The 26018-nt window shown below is 45.2% G+C and overlaps 1 protein-coding gene and 1 long non-coding RNA gene across 2 annotated transcripts; one reads left to right on the top strand and one right to left on the bottom strand.

Annotated features, from left to right (window-relative positions):
* Nucleotides 1-6810: 6810 nt before the first annotated feature.
* On the bottom strand, nt 6811-13144 carry LOC138416321 (uncharacterized). The gene is made up of 2 exons (XR_011247613.1): nt 11738-13144; nt 6811-9218 (listed from the first exon to the last, which is right to left on the bottom strand). It is a non-coding gene; the product is annotated as an uncharacterized lncRNA (long non-coding RNA).
* PPP1R15B (protein phosphatase 1 regulatory subunit 15B) lies at nt 11941-19998 on the top strand. The gene is made up of 2 exons (XM_069545212.1): nt 11941-14429; nt 17212-19998. The coding sequence occupies exons 1-2, from the start codon at nt 12555-12557 to the stop codon at nt 17431-17433; spliced, it is 2097 nt and encodes a 698-aa protein (XP_069401313.1). The 5' UTR covers nt 11941-12554; the 3' UTR covers nt 17434-19998.
* The last annotated feature ends 6020 nt before the right edge of the window (nt 19999-26018 follow it).

The raw sequence follows: 26018 nt of genomic DNA, 5'->3' as shown, positions 1-26018 counted from the left end.
CTATCATTTTCAAGATTTGTTTATGTTTAAATGTTTAGGTTAAAACGTCTGTCATACGAGATGAAGATGATAATGTTAGTAATGGTTCCATAAATGATAACTTTTATATGCATGTGTCAGCTGAATCTTTCCTTACAACAACTTGATCAGGTGAGTAGTATTATCTCCCAGCTTACAGACAAGAGATAATTAAGTAATTTGCCTAAGGGCATAGCCACTCGGCCTTGGCTCTAGAATTTGAACCCAGGTTTGACTCCAAACCTGTGCTACTTTTTCTAGGCAGTGTTTAATACAATCCTTTAAGTTATTAAACACTCAATAGTTTTGTAGTGTTTTAATATACATGTCATTTTTTATTACAGCTGCGCTGGAAAGTAGGCTCATTTGTTAACTGTCAACATTTACTGGGCTCACCAGTCACTGTACCTGGGGGCGTGCCTCCACCGCAAAGAATACAGTCCTTGGAGCTGTGCACTGGGCCCTCTCTGATTTAGTCACTAAGTCGTGTCCGACTTTTGCGACCCCAGAGACTGTAGCCTGCCAGGCTCCTCTATCCATGGGATTTTCCAGGCAAGAGTACTGGAGTGGGTTGCCATTTCCCTCTCTACCAGGTAGCAAAGATTGCAAAGATAAATGAAGATGGTTCTCTGCATTTAAGAAGTTTACTGCCTAGTGATAGTTAACCCAGCCTGTTTCATAAGAGAGGAAACAACCTTTGAGATGCCACACAACGATTATATTGTTAGAGCCGAGCCATCGCCCAGAATTGAACCCACATGAAAGCTGGAGGTGATGTGACCCTTGTTGCAAGCAGTTTACTCAGAAGTTTTCAAAAGTCTCCAGTGTGGAGTCATATTGGGACCTTTAGTAGTAACAGTAGTAAGTGATAACCTACCTTCTGTGTTTCTAAGTGGCTTTGAGATGTCACCGCAGTTCTAGGCAAGTCCCAAAAGACTTTTTAAAAGTTAGAACTCGAGTCTGGCAAGAGTCTTAGTTAAGGAAATTTCTTGGCCAAATGGGGTAGAAATCTGAACCACCCAGAGGGAGTGGGAATGAGGACTGGGAAGTGTGTGGGGAGGGGTGCCCAGGGAGAAGAGAAACAGAAGCCCAGGAGACTGGATTTTCTGAGTTCAAACAGAGGTGGTAAAAATGACGTAAGTGGACTTGTTAGGGTTTGAGGGGGTAAAGGTTAGATTAGACTTGAAAGTTCAACAGTGAGGCAGCATTTTAAGTTGGGAGGTAATTCTGGTGTCTGGGATTTGTCTGATACGTATGTTCACAACACTGATGGCCTTCTCTGGGTCAAGTGGGTACCAAGCACAATGGCTACTAAGATAACAAGGATGTGGATCCTGTCCTCAAGGAACTCAGAGTCCAGCTATGGAGGCAGACATGGAAACGTGGTTAGAATGCTGTGTCCCGGACAAGGTGCAAAAGGTGAGGGATTGGGCAGGCAGAATGGGCGTCACCGGGAGATATTTGAATTGAGTCTTAAAGTCCATCAGAGCTCTGGATTTCATTCCCAGTGTGATGGAGATGCCATTACAAGGTTTTGAGAAAGGGATTATAGCACTGTATGTAGTCAAAAATCATTCTGGTCGCTGTTTGGAGCAAGAATGGAAGCAGTCGTCTAGGAGGGGAGTGGCATTACGATGGGGATGGTGCAAAGTAGTTCAAGTCTGGATATATGTTGAAGGTAGAACTGATAGGGGGCTTCCCTGGTGGCTCAGCAGAAAAGAATCTGCCTGCTGATGCGGGAGATGCGGGTTTGGGTCGGGAAGATCCCCTGGAGAAGGGCTTGGCAACCCACTCCAGTATTCTTGTCTGGAGAATCCAGTGGACAGAGGGGCCTGGCGGGTTACAGTCCATAGGGTCATGAAGACTCAGACATGACTGAAGCGACTTAGCACCTAAGTTTAGGGGCTTGACAACTGGGTGAAAAGGACTGTAGGAGCATTATGGGATGGGGAAGATGGGCTTGGCGGATCTCAAGAGTTTTATTTTGCTCATGGTAAGTCTGAGATGTCCGCACATCCAAGTGGAGAAGTAGGATGATGGAATCTGAAGCCCAAGGGAAGGGTCAGTCTGGAGTTTAGAAGTGGAAGTTGGCATTTAGTCCTGTGGAACTGGATGAGATCACTTAGATTAGAGAGGCTTAAAAACAAACAAAGCAACAGGTGACTGAGCTCTGATGCAGCCAACATTTAGAGGAAGAGGAAGAGTCCCTGGAATTGTGGGGACACGGAGGTAATGATGTCATGGAAGTCTGAAGAAAAGGGCTACTGTAACGAGGGACACAGACTGGGTGGCTTAAACAGCAGAAACTGATCTCAGTTCTGGAGGGCAGAAGTCCAAGATCAAGGTATAGGGCTGGTTCTTTCTGAGAGTTGAGAAAGATAGTCTGGTCCACGCCTTTCCCTCGCATCTGGCGGTTTGCTGGTAATCTTTTGCACCCCTGGGCTTGTAGGTGCCTCACCCTCGTCTCTGCTTTCAGTTTCACACGGTGTTCTCCCTGTATGTGTGCACACACGTCTGTATCCAGATTTCCCCATTACATAAGGACATAGTCATGTTGGATTTGGGCACACCCTCCTGACCTCATCTTAACATACAAGGACGATATTTCTAAATAAGGTCACATCCGTAGGTCCTAGGGGATTAAGACTTCAGCATCCTCTAGGGGTGCACACATCAACCCACAAGTAAGAGAACTGGATTTGGCAAGATGTTCTTGGCGATCTTGATAAAATCTGGGTGGTTTTTTGCTGCACTGGTTTGTTGTGGCCAGTGCTCTTCTCTTGTGGTGCCTGGGCTCACTAGTTGAGATGTGTATGGGCTTCATTACCCCATGGTATATGGGATCTTAATATGTGTCCCCTGCACTGGAAGGAAGATTCTTAACCGCTGGATCACCAGGAATGTCCCAGTAAGAGCTGTTTTAATGAGTGTTTGGGATGAAACCCACATTGCTGTAGCCTGGAGACAGAATATGTGCAGAGAAAGTGGAGGCTGTGAGAGCAGACAGCTCTTGAGAAACTTTTGCTGCAGTGGTGTGGAAACTTGGAGATGCAAGTATCTAGGGAGAAGTTATTTGCTGCTTAAGATAGGCAGTATTAACCCATGTTAATGTGAGTGTTCAACTAGTTTAAGAAAAACAATTACATGTTACAGGAAAGAGGAGATAAAGGAGGCCAGATTTCCTCAAGTGGACGTGAAGGGATAGGATCCAAGAGGCTTCTTCGCTTATAATGGGATCAAAAGCAGAGCGTGTGGGTCCAGATGCAGGTAGATTGGTGGATTTGGTGCTGAAGAAATGAAGTTGTTTATGCCCAGTTGTATCTGTCTTCTCAGTGAAGTATAAGGTGTGTCCATAAGCTGAGAAGAATGTGTATGGGAATGCTGGAAATTTGAATCAACGTTGTGAAACAGTCTCAGCGCAGGCGATGCAAAGCTGCTAAGGAACTATCTAAGGGGACTGCTCTGGCGGCACAGTAGTGCAGACCCTGAACCACTGCAGTGGGGGTGGGTTCAGTCCCTGGTTGGGAAACTAGAACCCTGCATGCCTTGGCCAAAAAATAAAAGAAAAACGAACTATGTAAGAGTGCCTGGCGTAGATGAAATTTGTCATCACAAATAGGAAGTGAGTCACTCAGCACGTTTGAGTGCTCTTCTCAAGCTCGGCAAGACTATAGGCTCAGAATAAGTGGATAGTTGGGTTTCACTAGGGTTGAAATTTTGCCAGAGAAGAATACTGGCGTAGGAGAAGAGGATGAGAATGAAGGATCTTTGCATGGGGGTAGTTTTCATACTGGGTCATGAGATTCTGGATTGGGTAAGGAGGGTGAGGAGTCACAAGAACGTGGTAACTGCAATGGTTTGGAGGTTTGGCGAGGGCAGTGATAGCAGCTGAACAGGGGTTTCAAGGCAGTGAGCTGGAAAGATAGGTGATCTCCAGAGTGTGAGATACTTGAAAAATAATTTTGGAGGGGGTACTGACTGAAAAATGAAGGGAAAAGCTACACACCCTTTACCTTAGACCCTGAAAAATCTTTTAAAATAAATATAACTGAGGTTTAAAGTATCTTCTGCCAAACTGCCAGTCAGCTTGCCTGTCTGAAGACTTCTTGTCTTCACCAGCAGGCACACAGCCCTGGCAAGACAGTGCTATCTCTGCGGACAGAGCTGCCTTCCCTCCGCTGCCTGCTTGATAGCGGGCTTCAGGAAGTGGCTCACACTTTATTTTCCTACCAAGACTGACAGGGCAAAGTCACATATTCTTAAAGTTTTCCAGTACTTTATGATCCCATTGTTTCCCTCTAGAGCAAATTCCAAGGTAAGGGAAGTAAAAATTATATATCCAGTGATCAGATGGGGAAGGCAGGCCCACTCAAGATGTTTTAAGGGACATGTGGAGGGAGGCAAGTGGTGTTATGACAAAGCCGAACGGAATGTAAGAGACTTGGCCACAAGGAAGACGCTGTTATTTTAAAGTATTGATACTCTTCCATTCGTTCAACAAACATTCACTGGCCACCGATCATGTGCCAGTCGACATCCTAGGTCAGTGGTTCCTAAACGTTTTGGTCTCAGGATCCCTTCCTTAAGAACTGGGAAGGACAATTGTTGAGGACCCCAAAGAATTTTATGTAAATTATATCTATAATGATTGTTTTAGAACTCAAACGTGAAAAAATTTTAAAATATTAATTTAAAAAGATAAACCCATTACATGTTAACATAAATATCAAAGAAAAATTTTTTTAAATTTTTTAATGTCTAGCAAGAAGAGGGCCATCGTGCTACGTTTTTCGCCAATGTCTTTCATATCTCGCTTACTAGAATGCATCTGGGATCTCATAGCTGCTTTGCATTCAGTCTGTTGCCAGGTCACGTTATCATGTGCCCTCTAGAAGATCCATGTGTACTATATATTCACGAGAAAAGGAAAGTTAAAAAGAAAAGTAACAGCTTAGTATCATCGTGAAAATAATTTTGGCCTTGAGGACCCTCTGGAAGGATCTTAAAATGGGATCCTCAGGGGTGCCCAAATCGTACTTTGGGAACCACTGTGCGAGCTATTGGTATACAGCCCTCAACAAGCAGAGAGCAGCAGGAGAGAACATTTACAGGGATATATACAGAGCAGTGTGTTATGCTCTAATGGAGTACAGTGGTATAGTTCTGACTGTGAAGGTCAGCAGAGACTTCGAGAAGGTGTTGACATTGGAGCTGAACCTTGAAGCATGCGTAGATATACAACAGAGGAGGTGAGGGCCTTCTTGACTGAGAAACTGAATAGTGTTCCTCAGAGTATAACCTGCATGAAGGGAAGTTACTGAAGAGAAGGCTGGAAAAGTATAGGGAAAGAACAGACTGTAGAGAGCCTTTATTCTGCAGATGATGGGAAAAAATCTTTAGTGAATACATAACAAATATTGGCTGATGTCTGTGCCTCTAATCTATCTAGGAGAGGAATATTAGAAATTTAGTTCACTCACCAACCCACTGAGCTTTGAGTATTTAATTTGCATACCCGGATCTCTTGTCATTAAACTTACTCCCATTATTAACATATTTTTTCTGAACTGTAAATGAGCTATTGCTAGAGAGATGGATAATAAGATAAAAAGGGATAAACTATAGAAATTGCGGACCTCTTAGTTTCCTAGAAAGAAGTGACCATTCTTCCAACAGTCTCAACAAAGCAAGAGGAGCAGCTGGCTTCCTGTGTGGGTTCCTGAAAGATCTTATTGCTGTCTCCAGGGCTCAAACCTGCTACACTCCCTCTGAACAAATACTTGACTTCAGAGGTTTTTAAAAAGTTTTATTAGAGATAAAGAAATGGACTAAGATCAAACTCACAAGAAAGAATCAAATGTAGCAACTAAGATTATAAAGTGAAGTCGCTCAGTCGTGTCCGACTCTGTGCGACCCCCTGGACTGTAGCCCGCCATGCTCCTCTGTCCATGGGATTTCCCAGCCAAGAATCCTGGGGTGGGTTGGCATTTCCTTCTCCAGACTCTTTACCCTCTGATAGACACAGTTTTTTTCAAAGGATAATTCTCTGTGCTTCCTTCTTTGGGTGTGTATCCCATGGTTCTAGGGGCTCAGGATACAAATATGACTTGAAGCAGAGACGAGAGTAAACAGTTCTAGGGGCTCCGTTTCTTTCCTCCTCTGTTTGCCTCATTTGAAGAAACTAACAGGGACACCACCTGAGAAACAGTTCACATTTCTTAATGAAAGACTTATGTGGGTTAGATGCCGAAAGACCTCAAAGCTGGATCCTGCTGCTGCTGCTGCTGAGTCGCTTCAGTCGTGTCCGACTCTGTGCGACCCCATAGACGGCAGCCCACCAGGCTCCCCTGTCCCTGGGATTCCCCAGGCAAGAACACTGGAGTGGGCTGCCATTTCCTTCTCCAATGCATGAAAGTGAAAAGCGAAAGTGAAGTCGCTCAGTCGTGTCCGACTCTTCACGACCCCATGGACTGCAACCTACCAGGCTCCTCTGTCCATGGGATTTTCCAGGCAAGACTACTGGAGTGGGTTGCCATTGCCTTCTCCGAAGCTGGATCCTAGGTAACGCTAAACCGTTATTTAGAAATCCTAAAACTGAGCGGGCAGGAATGCATAATGATTCATTTTTCACTTAAGACTTATTAATCACACCACATTATTAGTGTTTTTAACACCAGGTATATATTTACACATTTCCCAACTTTTACTGGACTTAAATCTTAGGGTGATGATCTGTTATGCCTGGAGTCCGAGTCCCCAAAACTGAGAGAATAAGACGTCCACAGCAATGCAAAAAAAAAAAGGGATTTTATTGCTAGCTGGAGCTAGGGCTCAGGTCTCATCCAGCGCAGTGGAATCCGACAAGAGCCCCGAGTTCTGAGTAACAACTGCTTTTATACAGGCGGTTCTTTGTCTCAGCAACAGTGTAGCTGGCGTGTGATGACTGGCTAAGCTGTACGCGTGCGTGAATTTTGAATCCTGCATCCCTATCCGGATTGGCTCAAGCTTGGCGCGGATGGGGACTCTCCTGATTGGCTCGGGGGTATAGTTCCCGGAATCATGACTCAGGTCTATAAGAATCCGAAACTTTTAGGCCTCGTGCAGCTTGCTGAGCCTGTCATGGCTCAGGTTAGGTCCTAACATTCCCCCCTGTCTTTTGATCATACAGAGGAATCTTCTTCTTTATTTTGGGGCAAGGACTGATATTGTTGCCTGAGTACGAGTAGTTGGACTGTATTGATGCTTTGTTTTACAAAGGTTACAAGCTTGTTTAGGATACACGGGCCAAAAGTGAGTTTTAATAATAGCACTATAAGAGGGCCCACCAGGGTGGAAATCAGCGTTGTTAACCACGGAGACTGTTGGAACCAGGACTCAAACCATCCTTGTTGGGCCTCCCGCTCTCTTTTCCGTTGGGCCAGCCCTTCCCTCACCTTGGCCATAGATTTTCTTACTACCCCGGTGAGGTCTGCGTAAAAACAACATTCTTCTCCCAGAGCCGCGCAGAGTCCCCCTTGTTGTAGGAAAATCAGATCTCACCCCCTTCGGTTTTGTAGGACTACCTCGGACAGGGAAGTTAGTGATTTTTCTAGGTGACTAATTGATTCTGTTATGCGTGTGATGTCCTCATCTACAGCTGCCCGCAAGGAAGTGAACCCTTGACCTTGGAGAGACAAGGCAGCTATCCCGGTTCCTGTTCCGGCGATCCCAAGACTGAAAATGGTTGCTAAAGTGATGGCTGTGATGGGTTCTCTCCTAACTGATTTGTTGTCTCTCCAGCCAATAGTTGTACATAACTTCTTCAGGGTGGTATAAGATTTTGGGCATTACAGCCACCAATATGCAAAACTCTCTACTCTGATTAAAAACTGATGCATGTAAACACGGAGTCAGCCTGGTATGTGAACAGACCCACCAACCTCCTGCCTCAGGCACAATCCATTTTGTTTTATCTAGTCTTGTAAGATCGGCTGTTTGGGCGCACAAGGAGGTCTTTTCAGGTGGAACAGTACCTAAGCAAAGTCCCCTTCCCCAAACTACTCTCATTGTGAGACCAACCCTACATTCTCCCCAGTGACATTGAGGTGGATTTGTGCTGATGGACAGGTTGTAAGAAACATTTAAGCCTATTGCTTCATAAAAGGGAGGGTAAAGAGTATAACAGAGCCAATAGGATTGAGTTGCACCTGGGTTAGAATGATTTAGGGCTGCAAAGGCTGCCTTAACTAGATCTCATAATGGGTCTGACGTTCTTAAGTTGGGGATGGAGGACAAGGGGCCGAGGGCCTCTGTTTCATTGAGCTGGTTCCCTGGCCGAGAAACAGAGGGCATAGGGCTCAGTGTTGCAGCCCCCTGAGTTGGGTGTGCCTTAATTACTTGTTGTGGGCCTGGATTTTCGACCTGATTAGGGCCCACACCTTGGGACTGGATGGGTTCTATTGTCTGGCTAATAACCAGGATTCCCCCAGGCTTAGACTCAAACCACTCGGCATAGAGTTGGAGACCCCACGTCAGCCCGGAAACCCAGGACCTTTCTAGTTTAGCCGACTTCTGATTGAACATTACTTTCACCTGGGCAATCGGGTCCCAGTGCTGCTTCCAGCGCGGCCCGACATAGTTCCCGAGCAAGTCCTGGTAATCCTGGTCCCAAGGTCCGCGATAGGGTTGGACGAATGAAAAGTTGACCAAGTCCCGGTTCCCTACCTCCCATTTCCACCTCCCATCATTGGAGGTCACACAACTCCAGGACCAACAGAAATAATGTTGTGGCCCCCCACAAGTCTCCCAATTGTGTTTTTTTAAGTGTCCAGGGCATGCCCAGAATCCGAAGTTCCGGGTCTGGGCCGCTGTCCAAGTAGTCTTTATAAGGTCTTTAAGGCTAAAATACATATCTGGCCACCACGTGTTGGGGGGGTGAATTCCGGTGGTCAAATTGAGTACCTCGTGAGTCAGTCCGTTCCGAAGTGTCCAGGTGATCCTGGCAGGTTGCTGCGGGTTGGAGTTGGCTGTCCCAGGGTCAAAGAGGACAGCTACCATCAGGAGGATCAAAGCGATTCGTCCGGGACCTGACGGATGAGTTTCATTTTTAGAGGACTGGAGGGATGCAGTGTCACCTTCCATTCTCTCCCGGCCGTCTCTTGTTCTTCTGGAGTGGCACGGCGCACGTGGTTACCGTGCACCCAGGGTCCAATGCCGTCGACCTGCAAGGCAGTGGGGGTAGTAAGAAGAACAGCATAAGGGCCCTTCCATCTGGGTTCTGATGTTTTGGACTGGTGCCGTTTGACCCAAACCGAGTCCCCTGGGCCAATGTCACAGGAAGGGACCGCCCCCTGTCCTGGCCCTCATGGGTTTCTTTGACCAAAGTCCAGATGTGCATATGCACCTTACTCAAAGCTATCAGAGCTTCTCGGAACAGGTGCAACCAAGGAGGCGGCTCGACTTTTTCTCAAAGATAGGGCATATGGGAGGGGGACCCCCACAAACAATTTTAAAGGGGGTCAGGTTTAACTTGTAGGGGGTATTACGCGCTCGGAAGAGCGCAAAGGGAAGGAGAGTCACCCAGTCCCCGCCAGTCTCTATTGCCAGTTTTGCCAACGTCTCTTTTAGAGTCTGATTCATTTTTTCTACCTGTCCTGAGCTCTGGGGATTGTATTCACAATGTAATTTCCACCTGGTCCCCAGGGCTGAGGCCAGTCCCTGAACAATTTGACCTTAGCCAAATTTGTTGGTCTCCTGGCGGCTGCCCGCAGGCCAGCCCTAAGAGTCTGGCAGTACACTCGGAGACGCTCCCTACCTTCAGCACACTCAAAATCCCAGTGGGGTCGCGTCCGGGGAAATCCCTCATCAATTAGATTAGGCTGCACGGTAGGTCTTCCGTCTACCCCTGGAACGTTTTTCCGTGCCTCCAACAAGATCTGCTCACGGTCCTCTGTGGTGAAGAGCACCTGCAACAGCTGTTGACAGTCATCCCAAGTGGGATTATGGGTGAAAAGGATAGATTCTAGGAGATCAATCAGGCCCTGGGGCTTCTCTGAGAATGAAGGGGTTTGGGTCTTCCAATTATACAGATCACTAGTGGAAAAGGGCCAGTATTGGAATGTCTGGTCTCCGTCCGGGCAGGCCGGCACCACCCAAACAGGGAGCACCTGGACCGTTGAGGTGGGGGCCTCCGGGTCGCCTGGACCGTTGAGGTGGGGGCCTCCGGGTCGCCTTCGTCTGCCAAACCGAGGACCCCCGGTCCTTCCTCGAGTCCCCTGGGCAGGGCCCCCTTCCTGGGTTGGGGCCGAAGGTTCGGTGTCCCTTCGTGTTCCTCTGGAAGAAATCTGTGGTACCTGAGGGGGCAAAGGCAGATGTACATAGTGGGGTGGGGAGAGATCGGTTTCCAGGTCAATTAGGTTAGGATATAGTGAGGATTCCTGGAATACTGGCTTCGCCCAGCTGTGGTGATCTTTATGCTCTTCCTCTCTGGATGCCTCCACGACAAGTACCTGTGGGCCTAATGAGGTAGGGGATGGGGAAGTAAAAGGTTTCAGCCAGGCTGGTGGACTTTCCACCAAATCTTGCCAGACTAGGATGTAGGGTGTTTGATCTGGGTGTCCATATGGGTCGGGAGCAAGCACCTTCTCCTTTACCACTCAAACGATTGGCAGGCTAAAGGTCCCCTCCTGTGGCCAACCAACATTGAAAGCAGGCCACTCGGAGGAACAAAAAGTTACTAATTTGTTCTTCACCAGCACTGATAGATTCCGTGCTCTAAACTTAAAATCAGAAAAATGGTCAGTCATAAGGGACAACGGAGTGGAAGTCTCTTGCCCCATGATTACAGAATAGAACACAGGAGACAAGACAACACACAGAGAACAGTGACAATGCCGGCACACACAAAGATGCGACGAACCGAGGAGAGACAAACTTCGGCCGAGAACACAGTACTAGGTCTTCCTGCCCCCCCCCTCCCCAAACCTTCCTATCCTTCGAGGTTACCTTACCGAAGGGCGTCCGCTGCCCACCAGATTCGGGATCAAGAGAGAAGCTCTCTTCCCCGCAGAGCCAGCTGCCTTCCAGCGCGTCTGCTGGGCCTCGGCCTTATGCTGGCTAGAGCAACTAGGTCGCCCCGACCAGACCTGACACCGGTGTCCAGATACCTTTCTTCTAAATGAGGAAACCCCTTCTACCGGGAGGGTGTTATTCTTCTCAGTTAAAAGGGATCCCGGATGAGCCCCCAAATGTTATGCCCGGAGCCCGAGTCCCCAAAATTGAGAGAATAAGACGTCCACAGCAATGCAAAAACATAAAGGGATTTTATTGCTAGCTCGAGCTAGGGCTAAGGTCTCATCCAGCACAGTGGAATCCAACAAGAGCCCCCAGTTCTGAGTAACAACTGCTTTTATAAAGGCAGTTCTTTGTCTCAGCAAGCGTAGCCAGCGTGTGATGATTGGCTAACGCGTGTGAATTTTGAATCTTGCATCCCTATCCGGATTGGCTCAAGCCTGGCACGCATGGGGACTCTCCCGATTGGCTCAGAAGTATAGTTCCCGGAATCATGACTCAGGTCTATAAGAATCCGAAACTTTTAGGCCTAGTGTAGCTTGCTGAGCCTGTCATGGCTCAGGTTAGGTCCTAAACCCTGTCATGGCTCAGATTAGGTCCTAACACTACTTAGCAGTGAATAACACTGGAACCACGGTGTTGCATAAATACATGCAAGTCTAAGACATACCTGTACACTTGGGTACGTACCACGCCTTTAACAGTTCCAGAGCCCCCTCGGCCCGTCTACGCAGCTCCCTTGGACCTAGAGGGCCGAGGTGGGGGGCGGGGGAGCGCGGGCCGCCGCGGAGGGGCGAAGAGGGCCGGCCGCGGCAGAGGGGCGGTTTCCTAGGCGACCGCTGAGCTGCAAGTGCGCACGCGCGAAGCCTGGCTGATGCAACCTCCCGCGCGCAACCGGGTCTACCGAGAGTAAGGAAGCCGACAGGGACCTGGGCGCGGCCAATCGGCGGCCGCAGGAAAGAGCGCGGAAGGGCCCGCCCCCGGCCCGGCGAGTGACGTCAGGCGGCGCGGGGCTGGTGGCGTAGCCGGCCGCCATCCTGCGTCTAGTCAGCCTGCCTGGAGCGGTGTTGCCGCGGCGCTGGCCCTGCGGCCATTTTGAGCTTCGCTTGCACCCGCTTGCCCTCCCAGACCAGCCCTTCCGGGGTCGCGCTGCTGAGGGGAATCTCCACGGTCCGTGCCTTCGAGGAAGCCGCCGCCGCCGCCGCCTCCGCCGCCGCGGAAGGGCTCCTATCTATGGTGGAGCGGCGCGGGCCGGAGTAGGGCCCCTTCTCGCTGTCAGGATGGATGTCGCCTTGGCCGCCGCGTCTTGTGCCCGCCGTTCCGGACTGTGGCCCGCTGCCCGCGGCCGGAGCCGCTCTCCTTGTTGGCTCTTCTGCTGGCCCGGGGGTCGGCCTGGGGCACCCACTCCGCCGCTGGGGAAGGCCGAGACTGTGTAGGGCCTCGAGCTCCGCGTCCCTACCTCCCTGAGAGACTGCCGACACCGGGAGATGGAGCCGGCGGCGGGCGGCTCGCGGAAGCCGGACCCCCGCTTCCGGCTGCCCTCCTTCTTCCCTCGGCCCTCGCGATCAGGCACGTCCAGGATCCGCGCACCGCTCGCCTCGGAACCCGACCCCAGGCTGGCTCCCAGCCCCCCGCCCGAGGCCCGAAGCAGTTCCTGGATGCAGCTGCTTTCCCAGCTCCTCGCGCCGCTCCCGGGCTTGCTTCAGAAGCTGCTGGTCTGGAGCCAGCTTTTCGGTGGGATGATCCCTACCAGATGGCTAGACTTTGCTGGAGGCTACAGCCTCCTGAGGGCCCGGGAGGAGCCTGCCGCCCCCTCGGTGCCCAAAGCTCTGAGTTCGCTGCGGCTCGACCCCTCGGCCGACGCGGCCGCCGGTCCCCTTGACTGGCTAGAGGGGGGCCTCCACTGGCAGTGCTCGCCCCCAGATCTGGAATTAGAACTTAAAACCAAGGGAAGCGCTTTGGACTCCGCAGCCCATGCTTTTCTTCTGGAGCAGCCGCTGTGGGGAGTGGAGCTGGTGCCCCGGAGCGTCCAAGCGCGTCTCTTTTCTGACCCGGAGCTTGGCCCTTCGCCCTCTGGACCGCTCAACGTTCAGCGCTTAAGCAATGTCAGTGTCGTCTCCTATTTGCTGAACCCCTCCTATCTGGACTGCCTGCCCCGGGTTGAGCTGAGCTATCAGAGCAGTGTTGGAAGCTGCGAACTGGTCGATTTCCAGGCGCTGAGTCCAGAGAGCGGCTGCCTGGATGAGGCCTCGTCTTATCCCCAGCCGCTCAACGCAGAGATGGCTCCCGCCTCGTGGCAGGGATGTCCGCCTCTTTCTAGAGAAGGCCTGCCCGAAATCCACCATCTCCGCATGAAGCGGCTGGAATTCCTTCAGCAGGCCAGCAAGGGTCAGGCTTTACCCACCCCTGACCAAGATCATGGCTACCACAGCCTAGAGGAGGAGCACAGCCTGCTCCGGATGGAGCCGAAGCACTTCGGAGATAGTCCGACTCAGTGTGTTCCTGCTGCTGGAGCCGTTCCCGGAACCGCCCAGGAACCCACTGAGGAGAAAACAGAATTGTTGATTAGAGAAGTTCCTTTTGGATTGGAAAGACAGAGCCCCTCGGGAGGCATTCCGTCTTGTGAGACTGGACAGGAGCTTGGAGAGGACCAAATAAGTGTAGTTGACCCTCCAGACATAGACGATGACCTTCCCATTTCTGCCAGACCAGCCTGTAGTAACAAGTTGATAGATTACATTTTGGGAGGTGCAGCCAGTGACCTGGAAACAAGTTCTGATTCGGAAGATGAGGATTGGGACGAAGACGTTGAGGATGACGGTTTTGATAGTGATAGCTCATTCTCAGAATCAGACCTTGAGCAAGACTCAGAAGGGCTCCACCTTTGGAACTCTTTCTATAGTGTGGATCCTTATAATCCCCAAAACTTTACAGCAACAATTCAGACTGCTGCCAGAATTCTTCCGGGAAACCCTTCTGATTCAGAAAAGGATTTGTCTGACAACTCTGACCTAGGGAATTCTCCCCACACTGGAAGTCTTCCCGAGTCTCCTGATCATAATTCTGGAGATGATGATGACTGGGAATCTAGTGCAGATGAAGCAGAGAGTCTCAAACTGTGGAATTCTTTTTGTAATTCTGACGACCCCTACAACCTTCTAAATTTTAAGGCTCCTTTTCAAACAGGGAAAAATTGGAAAAGCTGTCTTGACTCAGAGAGGCCATCTGAGCCCATTTCTGAGTGTCACACCTTACTTTCCTGTAAGGGGCAGCTGTTAGGGAGCCGGGAAAGTAAATGTCCAGACTTGGTACAGGGTGTGTTTCTTTCTCGAGAAAGACACACACATATCCGGAGAAAAAAGGTTTGTTTCTTTTATCATTCCTGATAATTTGTGCTTTCTGTTTTGATGTGGGAAAGCATGAGTTTCCTGGAGCCATAATAGGGCTTATTTTTTTAGGAAAGACTCCAAGCTCTTACACTTCGGTTGAGAAATGATCATCTCCTTTTCCCTCATGTAGAGTGTTGTTCCTGTCTGAATTGAAGGTGCCAGTGTATAGATGTTAGCTTGAGAGTGCTGTTTTCTTTTGGGTTGGCAGCTCTGGGCTGTTTCCCTTCAAGTTTCAACTTTTCACTTTTTTTAAGGAACAGAAAAATTAAACTTTGTGTGTACATGATTCAATTCTAGAGACTGAGAAGGTCCTATTGTAGCAGTAGAGTTTTGTGGTATTAAGTGATGTCATTTACAGACAGTTACTCCTCCAGTCTCAGGATAACTGTTTTCCTGCCTCTCTGTTAGAACCCAAACGGATGATGGTACCAAGTAGCGAATCATATTTGGTTGTTTGCCATGAAAGAAAATATTAGTTTCAGCACTAAAAGCATTTGGACATTAGGAATTTTGATTGACAGTAATACTGAAAATAGTATTACCTTTTAAGATAGCAGTCCTAGTTGTCATTGGCCCACTATAGGTTAACCATTTGTAATTATGATGGTCACTTATTTGGTTTTCTTGAGTAGTTGTTTCCTATTCCCAGGCTAGTCTTAAAACTTCATGGAGCATTTATTTTACTGTTTCAACACATTCCAAAGGTAACCTTATTTGGGGAATCTTTTGAATTGCCTTTTTAAAAAAAATTCAGCTGAGGTTATTAATTGAAGAGAAATCCCCACAAACAGGTATCTTTTATTGTGGAGCAAAAGTTTCTTTAATTACCTTTACTTTTATTTGGAAAGATAAAGTCATGGGTGAATTATTATTGACCTCAAATTCTGCTGCATCAGAGTTTCAAGTGGAAAGAACTGTAATCCATTGGCTCCAATTGACCAGCTTAATCTTTGAAACTCTCCCTAGGGTAGAAAATGTCCCTAAATGGTGGTATTCTTATGTCCTAGCTGTAGACGCAAAATAAGGCATATTAAAAATTAGATTTTAGTTCACACTGTTAATGCTGTGTTAAACGTTTTTCGCTATGTTTTTAAAGGTCCCTGACAAAATGGCCTGTTTAGTGACTAGATAAACAAAGTGAGGCAATGGAATGAGCACTTGGCATCTAGAGACTTGTGTTCCCTACTCTTAAGTGGTGAGGGCCAACAGATTTAGGAAGATAGCCAGAGCTGGGAAGTAACTTGACCTCTCATGGCTTTGACTGACTAACTTATAGTAATAATAATAATGGCTATTGTATGAATTATTGCACGGTTTAAATGAGGTGAGTAGATAAAACTCATAGTTGCTTTGCCTTAAATGATAACTCTTGTTTAGGGATCTCAGCCCAGCCTCATGTCTCTTTTTAGCTTGCTCACTGAGTGAAAAGTGAGATGAGTCAAGTAGATGTTACTATTACTATGCACTAGAAGCAACATTTATAAAAGATTGTCTGGAATATGGTAAAGTTATTTATAACCTTTGACTACATCTCATTTTTTAGGTATATGGGAATAATGGATAGTTCCCAGTTCTTAGAATGAGGCTTTCAGATCTGGGAATGCTTTATTAAATGGCAAACATGGTGCAGATTGTGGAGCCCGGCTGAGTTGGAGTCCTGATTGCACCCCTGGAAGCTGAGTGATTTGAATGAGTCAGTTTACCTTGGTTTCCTTATCTATACAATAAAGATGATGATAATACATACCTCATAGGGTATGTATTTTTAAGTGAGATGAAAATTGTTAAGTACTTTGAAAAGAACCCAGCATATGGTAACCACTGTATAAATGTTATTTATCTTGGTGATAAAATGAATGAGTAATGCTAGAATGCAATATTTAGTAAGGTGTTACATATCTACTAATTGTCCTCTGGGGTATTCCTTGGCCTGATGTAAAGGGAATGAAAGTAGCCAGCCACAGTGGAATTAGCTGATGTAAGTAATGAATGTACTTTAAAACAAGTTTTGACATTTGGTGTTTGATATCTTAAAAAGATACTTCTATATTAGAAATTGAGTAGGGATTAAAAGGAACTGTCACTTACCTGTGATCATATATGTTGCAGTAGTCACAATTGCATGTATATATGGTGATAGGATAATGAAGAATACAAAGAGGGTTTTTATCTTAACTACAAAGTCTCTTATAGTAACATAACCTTTTGCTAAGTCACTTCAGTCGTGTCCGACTCTGCGCGACCCCATAGACGGCAGCCCACCAGGCTCCGCCATCCCTGGGATTCTCCAGGCAAGAACACTGGAGTGGGTTGCCATTTCCTTCTCCAGTGCATGACAGTGAAAAGTGAAAGTGAAGTCGCTCAGTTGTGTCCGACCCGTCACAGCCCACCAGGCTCCTCCACCCATGGGATTTTCCAGGCGAGCACTGGAGTGGGGTGCCACTGCCTTCTCCAACATAACCTTAAAGATACATTTTGTTGCAGTTTGAATACTAAGTAACTTTTTCTTCTGTGTTCTGATTATAAAATAATTAATATAATACTACTACTACATGTTTATGATTCAAGAATTGAAAAACACTGAAAAGTTACTTTTTTAAAAAAAGAAATAGAAGTGAACTTTTGTGCTGTAATAAAAGCATTCAGGAATATATTTCTGAAATACTTAGGAAACATTTGTCATTTTGGAAGAGTGTACAAGTTTGTTTCTTTACTTCTGTTATATTTGAGATTAAAATTACTCTTATGTTTATAGGTAACCTTCCTTGAAGAAGTTACTGAGTATTATATAAGCGGTGATGAGGATCGAAAAGGACCATGGGAAGAATTTGCACGGGATGGATGCAGGTTCCAGAAACGAATTCAAGAAACAGAAGAAGCTATTGGATACTGCTTGACATTTGAGCACAGAGAAAAGATGTTTAATAGACTCCAGCAAACATGTTTCAAAGGACTTAATGTTTTCGAGCAATATTAAGATGATTTGACAGCCTCTGGCCCTAGCATACACTACCTCTTACTTGAGAGGTTACTTTTAAAAACAAAAGTTGGCAGCTGTCCTTCAACTTTTTCTTAGAGGATGTGCAGCTTGGATCCAGTGACCTAGTTTAATATTTTTTTGCAACATAGCCCACTCAGATATGTCCAGGTTTGAAGCCAGGCCCTGAAAATGAAGGATGAGATGGTGTGATTTCTAATCCTCCCTTTTTTGTTTAGTTGGATCTGTTCTAGGATGTTGTTTGCTTGCTGAAGTGAAAAGGGGACCTTTTAAGGTGTAATTTTGCACTTTAGAAACTTATTTTCTTGGGAAACAATATTTATAGGCTTAAGAGCCCATTTCCCATTCTAATTTAAATTATGTGCACCTGTCTAAAAACTCTGGGCTCTCCCCTCCCCACAACATTCTGAAATTATTGGGCTGTTACGTTTTCTCTATATTCAATTTGACCCTTCTACTTCAGTGTTAAGAAAAATGATTTTGTATATATGACCAACTTAAAGTACATTATTGTGTGTCCTTTTTTTTTTTTTCCTAAAAATGACTGGTTGAAATGTGTGGTTGGTTTTTATTTCTAGGTTAAGTCCTACCTAGGAAATGTTTCCAAGGACTGCCACAAAACCTGTATGTGCAGTACTTTCTGCTACTTTGGGAAAGCTGCATATTTCTGCCACATTTTAACATCTGATATATTTAAGTTCTTTGTAAACTCTTTTTTGGAGAGGATTCTGTATATGTTATTGTAATTTCCACTTGAGTGGTTCTTTGTGTCTTCAACAGGTAGAAATTGTTGTTAAAAGACTCCAGAAAGTAATAATTGTGTCATAGTTGCTTTTAAATTTAAAAGCTTAGAATTTTCTTAGGAAGAAGAGCAAGCGACATCTCAGAGCGATTTGGTTTTGTTATATATGCTTTCAAAAGAAAACCAGTGTTATTGATATCATGCCTCAGCACCGCCACTTTTATAACTTATCAGGGTGATACTGTAAACTTGGAAATGGGCAGTTCTGAATTTTCCAGTTTGAAGTGTAAAATATAGGCTTCAGTCAACATCCAAGTTTATTGTGTTCTTCTTTTTTAATAGAGAAGTAATGGCAAGGCCTATAGTTTCAGGAAAGATCTATAGATTTAAAATATCTTCATCCCAAAGCTTACTTTTGAATTGAAGTTTCTGCAGTGACTGTGTTTGGTTTAGTTAGCACTACATGATGTGGGTCTGTTAGGTTGAGGGAATATTAACCAACAACTTTCTGGTCTGTTTTTACGTCACATGCCTCCTATTACCAGTGAAAGCACGAGCAGAATAGATGACCTCTTAATTTTGAAGTTGTTTCAGAGTGAGGACAAATTTTTCATCAGAAGTGCTTGCAGGATTACTACCTCAGTTTATAATCTACCTGGTCATTATGTTTTTTTCTATTTGGTTTGCTCTGAGAGTACAACAGCATAAAACTTGGTCAGATTTTTGCAGAGCTCTTTTTCAGTGTGTTTTGTGCCCCTCTATTTTAGGTAATCATAGGGAATGCATTTTAGAGTCTGGTGTAACACCATGGAAATGCTAAGTTTCAAACATCAGCTGTGTCAGTTGGAAAGAAGGTATTACTTGCCTAGAAAAGAAAACTGAAAATGTATAGGCATTCTTTTAAAACCAGACTGAAGTATACTATTTTATTTCAGAGACTTAGGTTGTGTTTTGGGGTTTTAAATCTTGCACCTCTGCATATATGAAAATAATGGGTAATCTTTACATTTACTAGGCTTCCCTGGTGGCTCAGATGGTAAAGACTCCACCTGCAGTGCAGAAGACCTGGGTTTGATCCCTGGGTCAGAAGATCCCCTGGAGAAGGGAATGGTAACCCACTCCAGTATCCTTGCCTGGAGAATCCCATGGACAGAGGAGCCTGGCAGGCTACAGTCCCTGGGGTCACAAAGGCTCAGACATGACTGAGCGACAAACACTTTACATTTACTGGATTTTGGAGAATTGTTCTCTTGAGATGTCAACTTCACTACTCCATATGTAAAAGCTTGGTGAAGAATTCTTCCATGTACTACCCTCCTTTAAAAGAAGTGATCAGACAGTGATGAGAAGGACAACAGGGACCATTTTAAAGTTGGACAAGAGAAAAACAATTCTTAGCAGTTTTGTCCAGATCCTAATTGTTAGAACAAAGTTAAAACTTCAGTCTTAAAAAGAAAATCCCTTGGAAGTTTTAATTGAACATTTTACACACTTAAAGTCTTGCAATGGTGCTTTATGTATCAATGTAGCATATGAAAGGCTTTGTGCAGACAAGTAAACATTTCCTTTTTTAAGTGTTAAAATGTGATAATACCATCTCGTCATCTTTAACTTGAAATCAAAAGTATCATTTTATTTTTTTATGATTTAGGGAAGGTGAAGTTAGGGGACTAAAAGACTTTTAAGTTGACTTCAGATCCAATGATTTAAATGAAACCAGTTTTTGTTGGGATTTTATAAAATTGTATATATAACTGTTAACTAATCTGTAAATTATAATAAATATATTTGCAATTATTAAATGTTATGTGATATTTTGGTTCAACTTAATTGTTTTTGGAATTACTGAGCAGGAGTTTCAGAATTAAGTCAGGTGTTTTTGTAGAAGCATTATAAACTTAAAAGGTTCCGTACAGATTTATGTGGTTTAAAAGGTTATGTGACATGGTAATTGTTCTTCAGCTAACTGAAGAGGAGGAAATGGTTAAGGGGGTAAATATAATTGCAAACTACATTTCGATATTAGATAAGAGAAGTTAGTTCTTAGAGTATGAAGTGCCCTTCTTAGAGATGGGATTCGATTCTAAAACGCCCCAGCTGTGTACTAATGCTGCAAAGAAAATAGTGAGATAGTATTCACAGAACCATCCATTCTGAAGGAGATCAGCCCTGGGATTTCTTTGGAAGGAATGATGCTGAAGCTGAAACCAGTACTTTGGCCACCTCATGTGAAGAGTTGACTCATTGGAAAAGACTCTGATGCTGGGAGGGATTGGGGGCAGGAGGAAAAGGGGATGACAGAGGATGAGATGGCTGGATGGCATCACTGACTTGATGGACGTGAGTTTGAGTGAACTCCCGGTAGATGCTGATGGGCAGGGAGGCCTGGCGTGCGATTCACGGGGTCACAGAGAGTCGGACGCAGCTGATCTGATCTGATTCACAGAAGCAGTAAATTAATATGCTGGGATTAGCATAGTGTTTCTCCTAAGTAGCTGGGAAGTCTGCTGCTTTATTTTGTGCAATATCATTAATGATAACAGATACTGTCAATCATCATGTTCTCCCATTTACAATATTGAATAAATGTGATGGTAACATCTGAAAAAACAAACGTCTTGAAGGAAAAAGACATTTGGACTATAGCAAGCTTATTAATGGAATTAATTCTTAATTATAGCATTCTTAATTTAGGTATTTGAATTGCTAGGGGGTCACACAGAGTTGGACTCGACTGAAGCGACTTGGCAGCAGCAGCAGCAGCTAGTGAAAAATTATTAAAGGTGTATTTCTTAACTGGAAGGAAAGAAACAGTTGCAGATAAATCATTGTTTAGTACAAACTGAATTGACAGCCTAGGTTATACTTTTATTACCATCTTAGGGTTAATTTAAGCATTTTTGGCTGTCACTCCCCCAGGAAGATGTATGAAAATAGTCATGTTCACATCAAGCCAGGTTTATTATGACTATCCTGGTATCCCTATAGAGGTGGTGATGTTTGTTGTTTAACAGAAAGTTTAAAGCAAGTATTTAATTGCTGATCTCAGAAATTTTGAGTTATACACAGTTTGGGGAGTTTGTTGGTCTTATTTGTAGAGTTTTTTGGACCCTCTACCTTTTAAAAATGAAAATAAATTTTTTTTTCTCATTTATAAAAGTGTCTAACACAGATGTACAGGACATCCTGGTGCATTCTAAAAATGTATGTTGCCTACCATTTTTTTTTGGAGCTAAGAGACCTAATTTATTTATGTGTATGAAGAGGTCTTGATACTCTTAACTGATTATGATACAAATATTGGCTATTTGGAATGTTCCTATATTGGAAATTAGAATTCTTATGGACTTAGTTGAATGCTTTGGTCAATATAAAATACAAGTCTTTTTCTCCTTGGATTTGCTCAAGACTAAGTTTTTACTGGTCCAAATGACTCAGTGGGTAAACAATCCACCTACAACACAGGAGACATAGGGGGCATAGGAGATGCAGGTTTGATCTCTGGGTTGGGAAGATCCCCTGGAGGGAGAAATGACAGCCCACTCCAGTATTCTTGCCTGGGAAATGCCACAGACAGGGGAGCCTGGCAGACTAGTGCGTGGGGTCAGGTCGCAAAGAGCTGGACATGGCTCAGCATGTGGCATGTGGCACGTGACTTTAACACACAAAGGCAGCATGATACCAAGCTCCGCAGCCCCAGTGTAAGCAGGGTGAGTATACCGAGCTCCGCAGCCCCAGTGTAAGCAGGGTGAGTATACCGAGCTCCGCAGCCCCAGTGTAAGCAGGGTGAGTATACCGAGCTCCGCAGCCCCAGTGCAGTAGTGAGTAGATCTCACCCTGCTCCCTTTGAGGGTTCATAGAAGACCTGTAGTGCATTCAATTAATACAGATTAGAGAGAGGTTTGAGATCAGGGAAGTTAAAGAGAAATGATTTTATACGTGGAATAGAGAACGCATGGTGGAGTTTGGGGTTATGTTATTACTGTGTAAAACTTTGAGCCAAATCAGTGTTTTACCATTGACAGACTCAAGCTCATTAGGGAAAGATAGGGGCAATCAGACTTAGGGAAATTAGGTTGCTTGACCCAGGAAGAGGATACCCTAGAAATCTAATGGAAACAGGCCTAGAAAGCTGAACTATTAAGACACTTCAGAACGCTTTTTCATGTTTTGTTCTTTTATCCCATTACCCCTCTCTTTGTCTCAGTACTATTCTTTTCTTCTAGTTTCCTTCTGCCTTTGTTTGCTGAACATTTTATTTTCACTACTGTTTTATAGATCCTACTTAGCAGAGGAATGAGGACCTTCACAGCGAAAGAACAGCAGAATTGTCAGAGGTATGTTCATTAGCAATACTGTCCATCAAGATGACACTGCAAATTTCCGCACCAAAATGGTAGGTTAATACATACACTGCATTAACTTTTAGGAATATCCCCCAAATGTTCAAGGTCAAAGAGCGAGGTGGTTGTAAAACTGGATTATACTGCTCTGAGGCAAGCCTGTTTTTCTTAATGGGGTTCATGCATTGGCTTTGAAGGCAGAAACCAGAGGGGAGTCCTAAAAGAGATTTTTTAAAAGTTGATCTGGATATATGTTGTGGAAGGGTTGTTTTTAAAAACAAATTTCATCATGAGAAGACTTGTTTTCTCTTTGGATCTCACATATCATCGCCAAGAGAGCTCTGACAACCCTATCCTCCAACCCCTCCCTTCCCACTATCTTTAACCTTTTAAAATTGTATTCACTGCCCTAACCTTAACATTTTTACGTATTTCTTGTCTACCGCCACACTCTATAAACTCTGTAAGCATAGGGGTCTTGCTCTATGTCTTGGTCCCTCTGTGAGCACAGAGCCTAGGCCTGCAGCTGGCACATCATAGTCAACAGACGCTTGAATGAGTCGGTAACTTTGTTTAAGTCAGTTCCCATACAGTCTTTATTGAGACTTTGTCAACACAGCCGTGTCTGATTAGACTCCAGTGTGCCTCAGCCATAGATGATACAGAATCACAGAACTGAAAGGTCTTTAGGGAGAAGCTGTAGCAGAGCTCTAAATTTTTAGAATGTAATTACAAATTTCAATTGTAATTGAAATTTGTCCTAGAGATACCTCATCAATTAATTTGAGTGTCATTAACAAGGTACAGGTTAATTTACAAAGTTAATATGTCAGCAAATCAGCTGAGACCTTTCTTTTCCAGGATTAAAGAGTACAAAGTATTATGCATGTGTGCTAATCGCCTCAGTCATGTCTGACTCTGTGACACTATGGTCTATAGCCCACCAGGCTCCTCTGTCCATAGGATTCTCCAGGAAAGAATACTGGAGTGGGTTGCTGCACCCTGCTCCAGGGGATCTTCCCCACCCACGGATTAAATCTGCGTGTCTTAAGTCTCCCACATTGATAGGCAGGTTCTTTACCATTAGCACCACCTGTACTGAAGTATTTCAAGTATTTTCCCCACCACACCAGAGGCTTCATTTCTATTCCTCTTTTTTAGAACACAGTTGGCTTTGAGTTTCTAGAGATGCTCAGTTGACTCCACCAGATGGCGTGACTTGCCATCTTAGAGTGCCTGACAGATTCTGGTCACTGCTAATCTGACGGCTGTTGCTTGGAGGTCATTTCCTTAGTATATGAACAAGCTGGCAAACCGCACTGCCCTGCCCATGCTAGGCCTGCCTGGCCAACTGTGACTACACCTTTTTGTGGCAACTACTCATCACTGATAGCTCCCTGATAGCTTCCCTGGTGGCTCAGCTGGTAAAGAACCCACCTGCAATGCAGGAGACCTGGATTCCATCCCTGGGTTGGGAAGATCCCCTGGAAAAGGGAAAGGCTACCCACTCCACTATTCTGGCCTGGAGAACTCCACGGACTGTAAAGTCTATGGGGTCACAAAGAGTCGGACACGACTTTCACTTTCACCCATCACTGGGGGCTGTTCCTTTCAGGAGAACCGAAATTTATATTTGAACACAAATGAATTGCTTCTTCATGGTTTCCGTGGAGGAATAATAAAATGAATATGGCAATTTAGGTGATTGCAAGTGAGATATGAGAGGCTGATGTACAGGTGTTTGCTGGGTTTTTGTGTTAGAGTTTTTCTTGTTAGGGTTTCATCTCACTTAACTCAGCGTTCAGCTTTCTGTTGCATTTCTGTGCATCCGGGCAGTCACTGGCAACGAGAGGAGACAGCCAGGTCGCTTGGGGCATGGGAACTCCCTGTGCCTGATTACAGAGCTGTATATGCAACTGGCGTGGAAGGAGGAAAAGAGCCTCGACAACTGTTGGTCTGAGGCTCAGTAGCCAAGGCCGGGTGGGTACCCAGTACTGCTGTTTGGTGGGTTTGACATTGGCTCCAAGGGGCTGCTCCCATCTGCTTCTAGGTGTACAGAATGGAGGCCGTTACACGTTTGCCTACAACTCTCCTACGCCTGCAGTGAGGGAGGCACTTTCAGCTTGCGGTGGTTTCCGTTCTTTTGCTTCTGCTTGGTTTGACTGTGTAGGGAGGCGAGGCATGCTTTTGCACCTTCAGGAATTTACATGGGAGTTCTTTGTTTTCTTCACTTCTGATTGCCACGTTTTCTAGATACTCACCTCTGAACAGATCTCCCTTCCCCAGGACAATCTGCCGAAAGTCACAGCCTGGTTGGGCTGGGGGATATAACCCAGTACTACCTGAGAGATGGCAATACTTTTAGAATAATATTGAATTACAGAAGAAAAGTCCTTCATTGGGATGAAAGTGAAAGTGTTAGTCACGCAGTGATGTCCGACTCTTTGTGACTCCATGGACTGTAGCCTGCCAGGCTCCTCTGTCCATGGAATTCTCCAGGCAAGAATACTGGAGTGGGTTACCATTTCTTCTCCAGGGAATCTTCCTGATCCAGGGATCAACCCCTGGTTTCCTGCATTGCAGGCAGATTCTTTACCATCTGAGCCACCAGGGAAGCCTCCGCAGGGTGAAACAGGTGCATTTTCTTGCAATTAATTTCCCAGGTTCTTTCAGATAGGATGACAGTTACACTAGCCACGGTTCCTTATTTTTCCTTTTTTCTCATGCAGTTGTTAAAAAAATTAAATTTATTTAAGCTTAAAAAAAAATCAGCTCACCCATTTCTTCCACTCTCAACGCTCTCCTCTGGTTATCTGTATCTTTGAGCTTGTTTTTATTGGTTCAGTTTTTGTTGTTGTCTTTAAGATTTCACATATAAGAGAGAGCATGCGATATTTGTCTTTACTTATTTCATTTAGCTCAATGACCCCTAGGTCCCAGGTTGTCACAAATGGCGAGATTTCGTTCTCTCCAGCGTCTCTTCTTATCAGAGCCCCTCAGGGTCCCTTGGGAATGTTTGCCTGCTGTGATCAGGTTTCATCTGCCCTCTAAAGGCTTCTCCCATCCACCTCTACGTCCTCAGAGCTCATTGTCATGTTTTCACTGTTACAGTGCCCTGTACACTTTCTGATCACTGTTCATCGCACTGAATTATAATTATATTTGCAATTCCATTTCTTCCTGTAGATTGCCACCTCTTTGGTGGAGGGGTCCTCAGCACAGGGACCAGAACGTCTTGGATGCACAATATACTTTTCTTTAACTGAAGTTCCAATTTCCAAAGTCTCCTTCTCCCAAAGGATAGGCTCCCTACCCCACACAACAACTGAGTAATTTACTAATTCATGTATTTCAAAGAAGCAGTTAAATATGTAAAAATGTCTGTCTTCAATATAAACATGATTTTTATTTTTAATACTTGAGATCTTTTGAGAAGCTAGTATTACTAGTGATGACTTTACACTTAAGGTTTTAGATCA

The sequence above is a fragment of the Ovis canadensis genome, chromosome 12, assembly GCF_042477335.2.
Source record: "Ovis canadensis isolate MfBH-ARS-UI-01 breed Bighorn chromosome 12, ARS-UI_OviCan_v2, whole genome shotgun sequence".
Classification (NCBI taxonomy): domain Eukaryota; kingdom Metazoa; phylum Chordata; class Mammalia; order Artiodactyla; family Bovidae; genus Ovis; species Ovis canadensis.
The sequence above is the reverse complement of the archived record's forward strand: the minus strand, read 5'-3'. Positions and strand labels throughout refer to the sequence as shown.

Bases quoted from the DNA above. Each gene is read 5' to 3' on its own strand.
- PPP1R15B (XM_069545212.1), top strand. From the start codon at position 12,555: ATGGAGCCGGCGGCGGGCGGCTCGCGGAAGCCGGACCCCCGCTTCCGG. The intron at 14,430-17,211 runs GTTTGTTTCTTT...TTATGTTTATAG, and splicing joins CACATATCCGGAGAAAAAAG to GTAACCTTCCTTGAAGAAGT.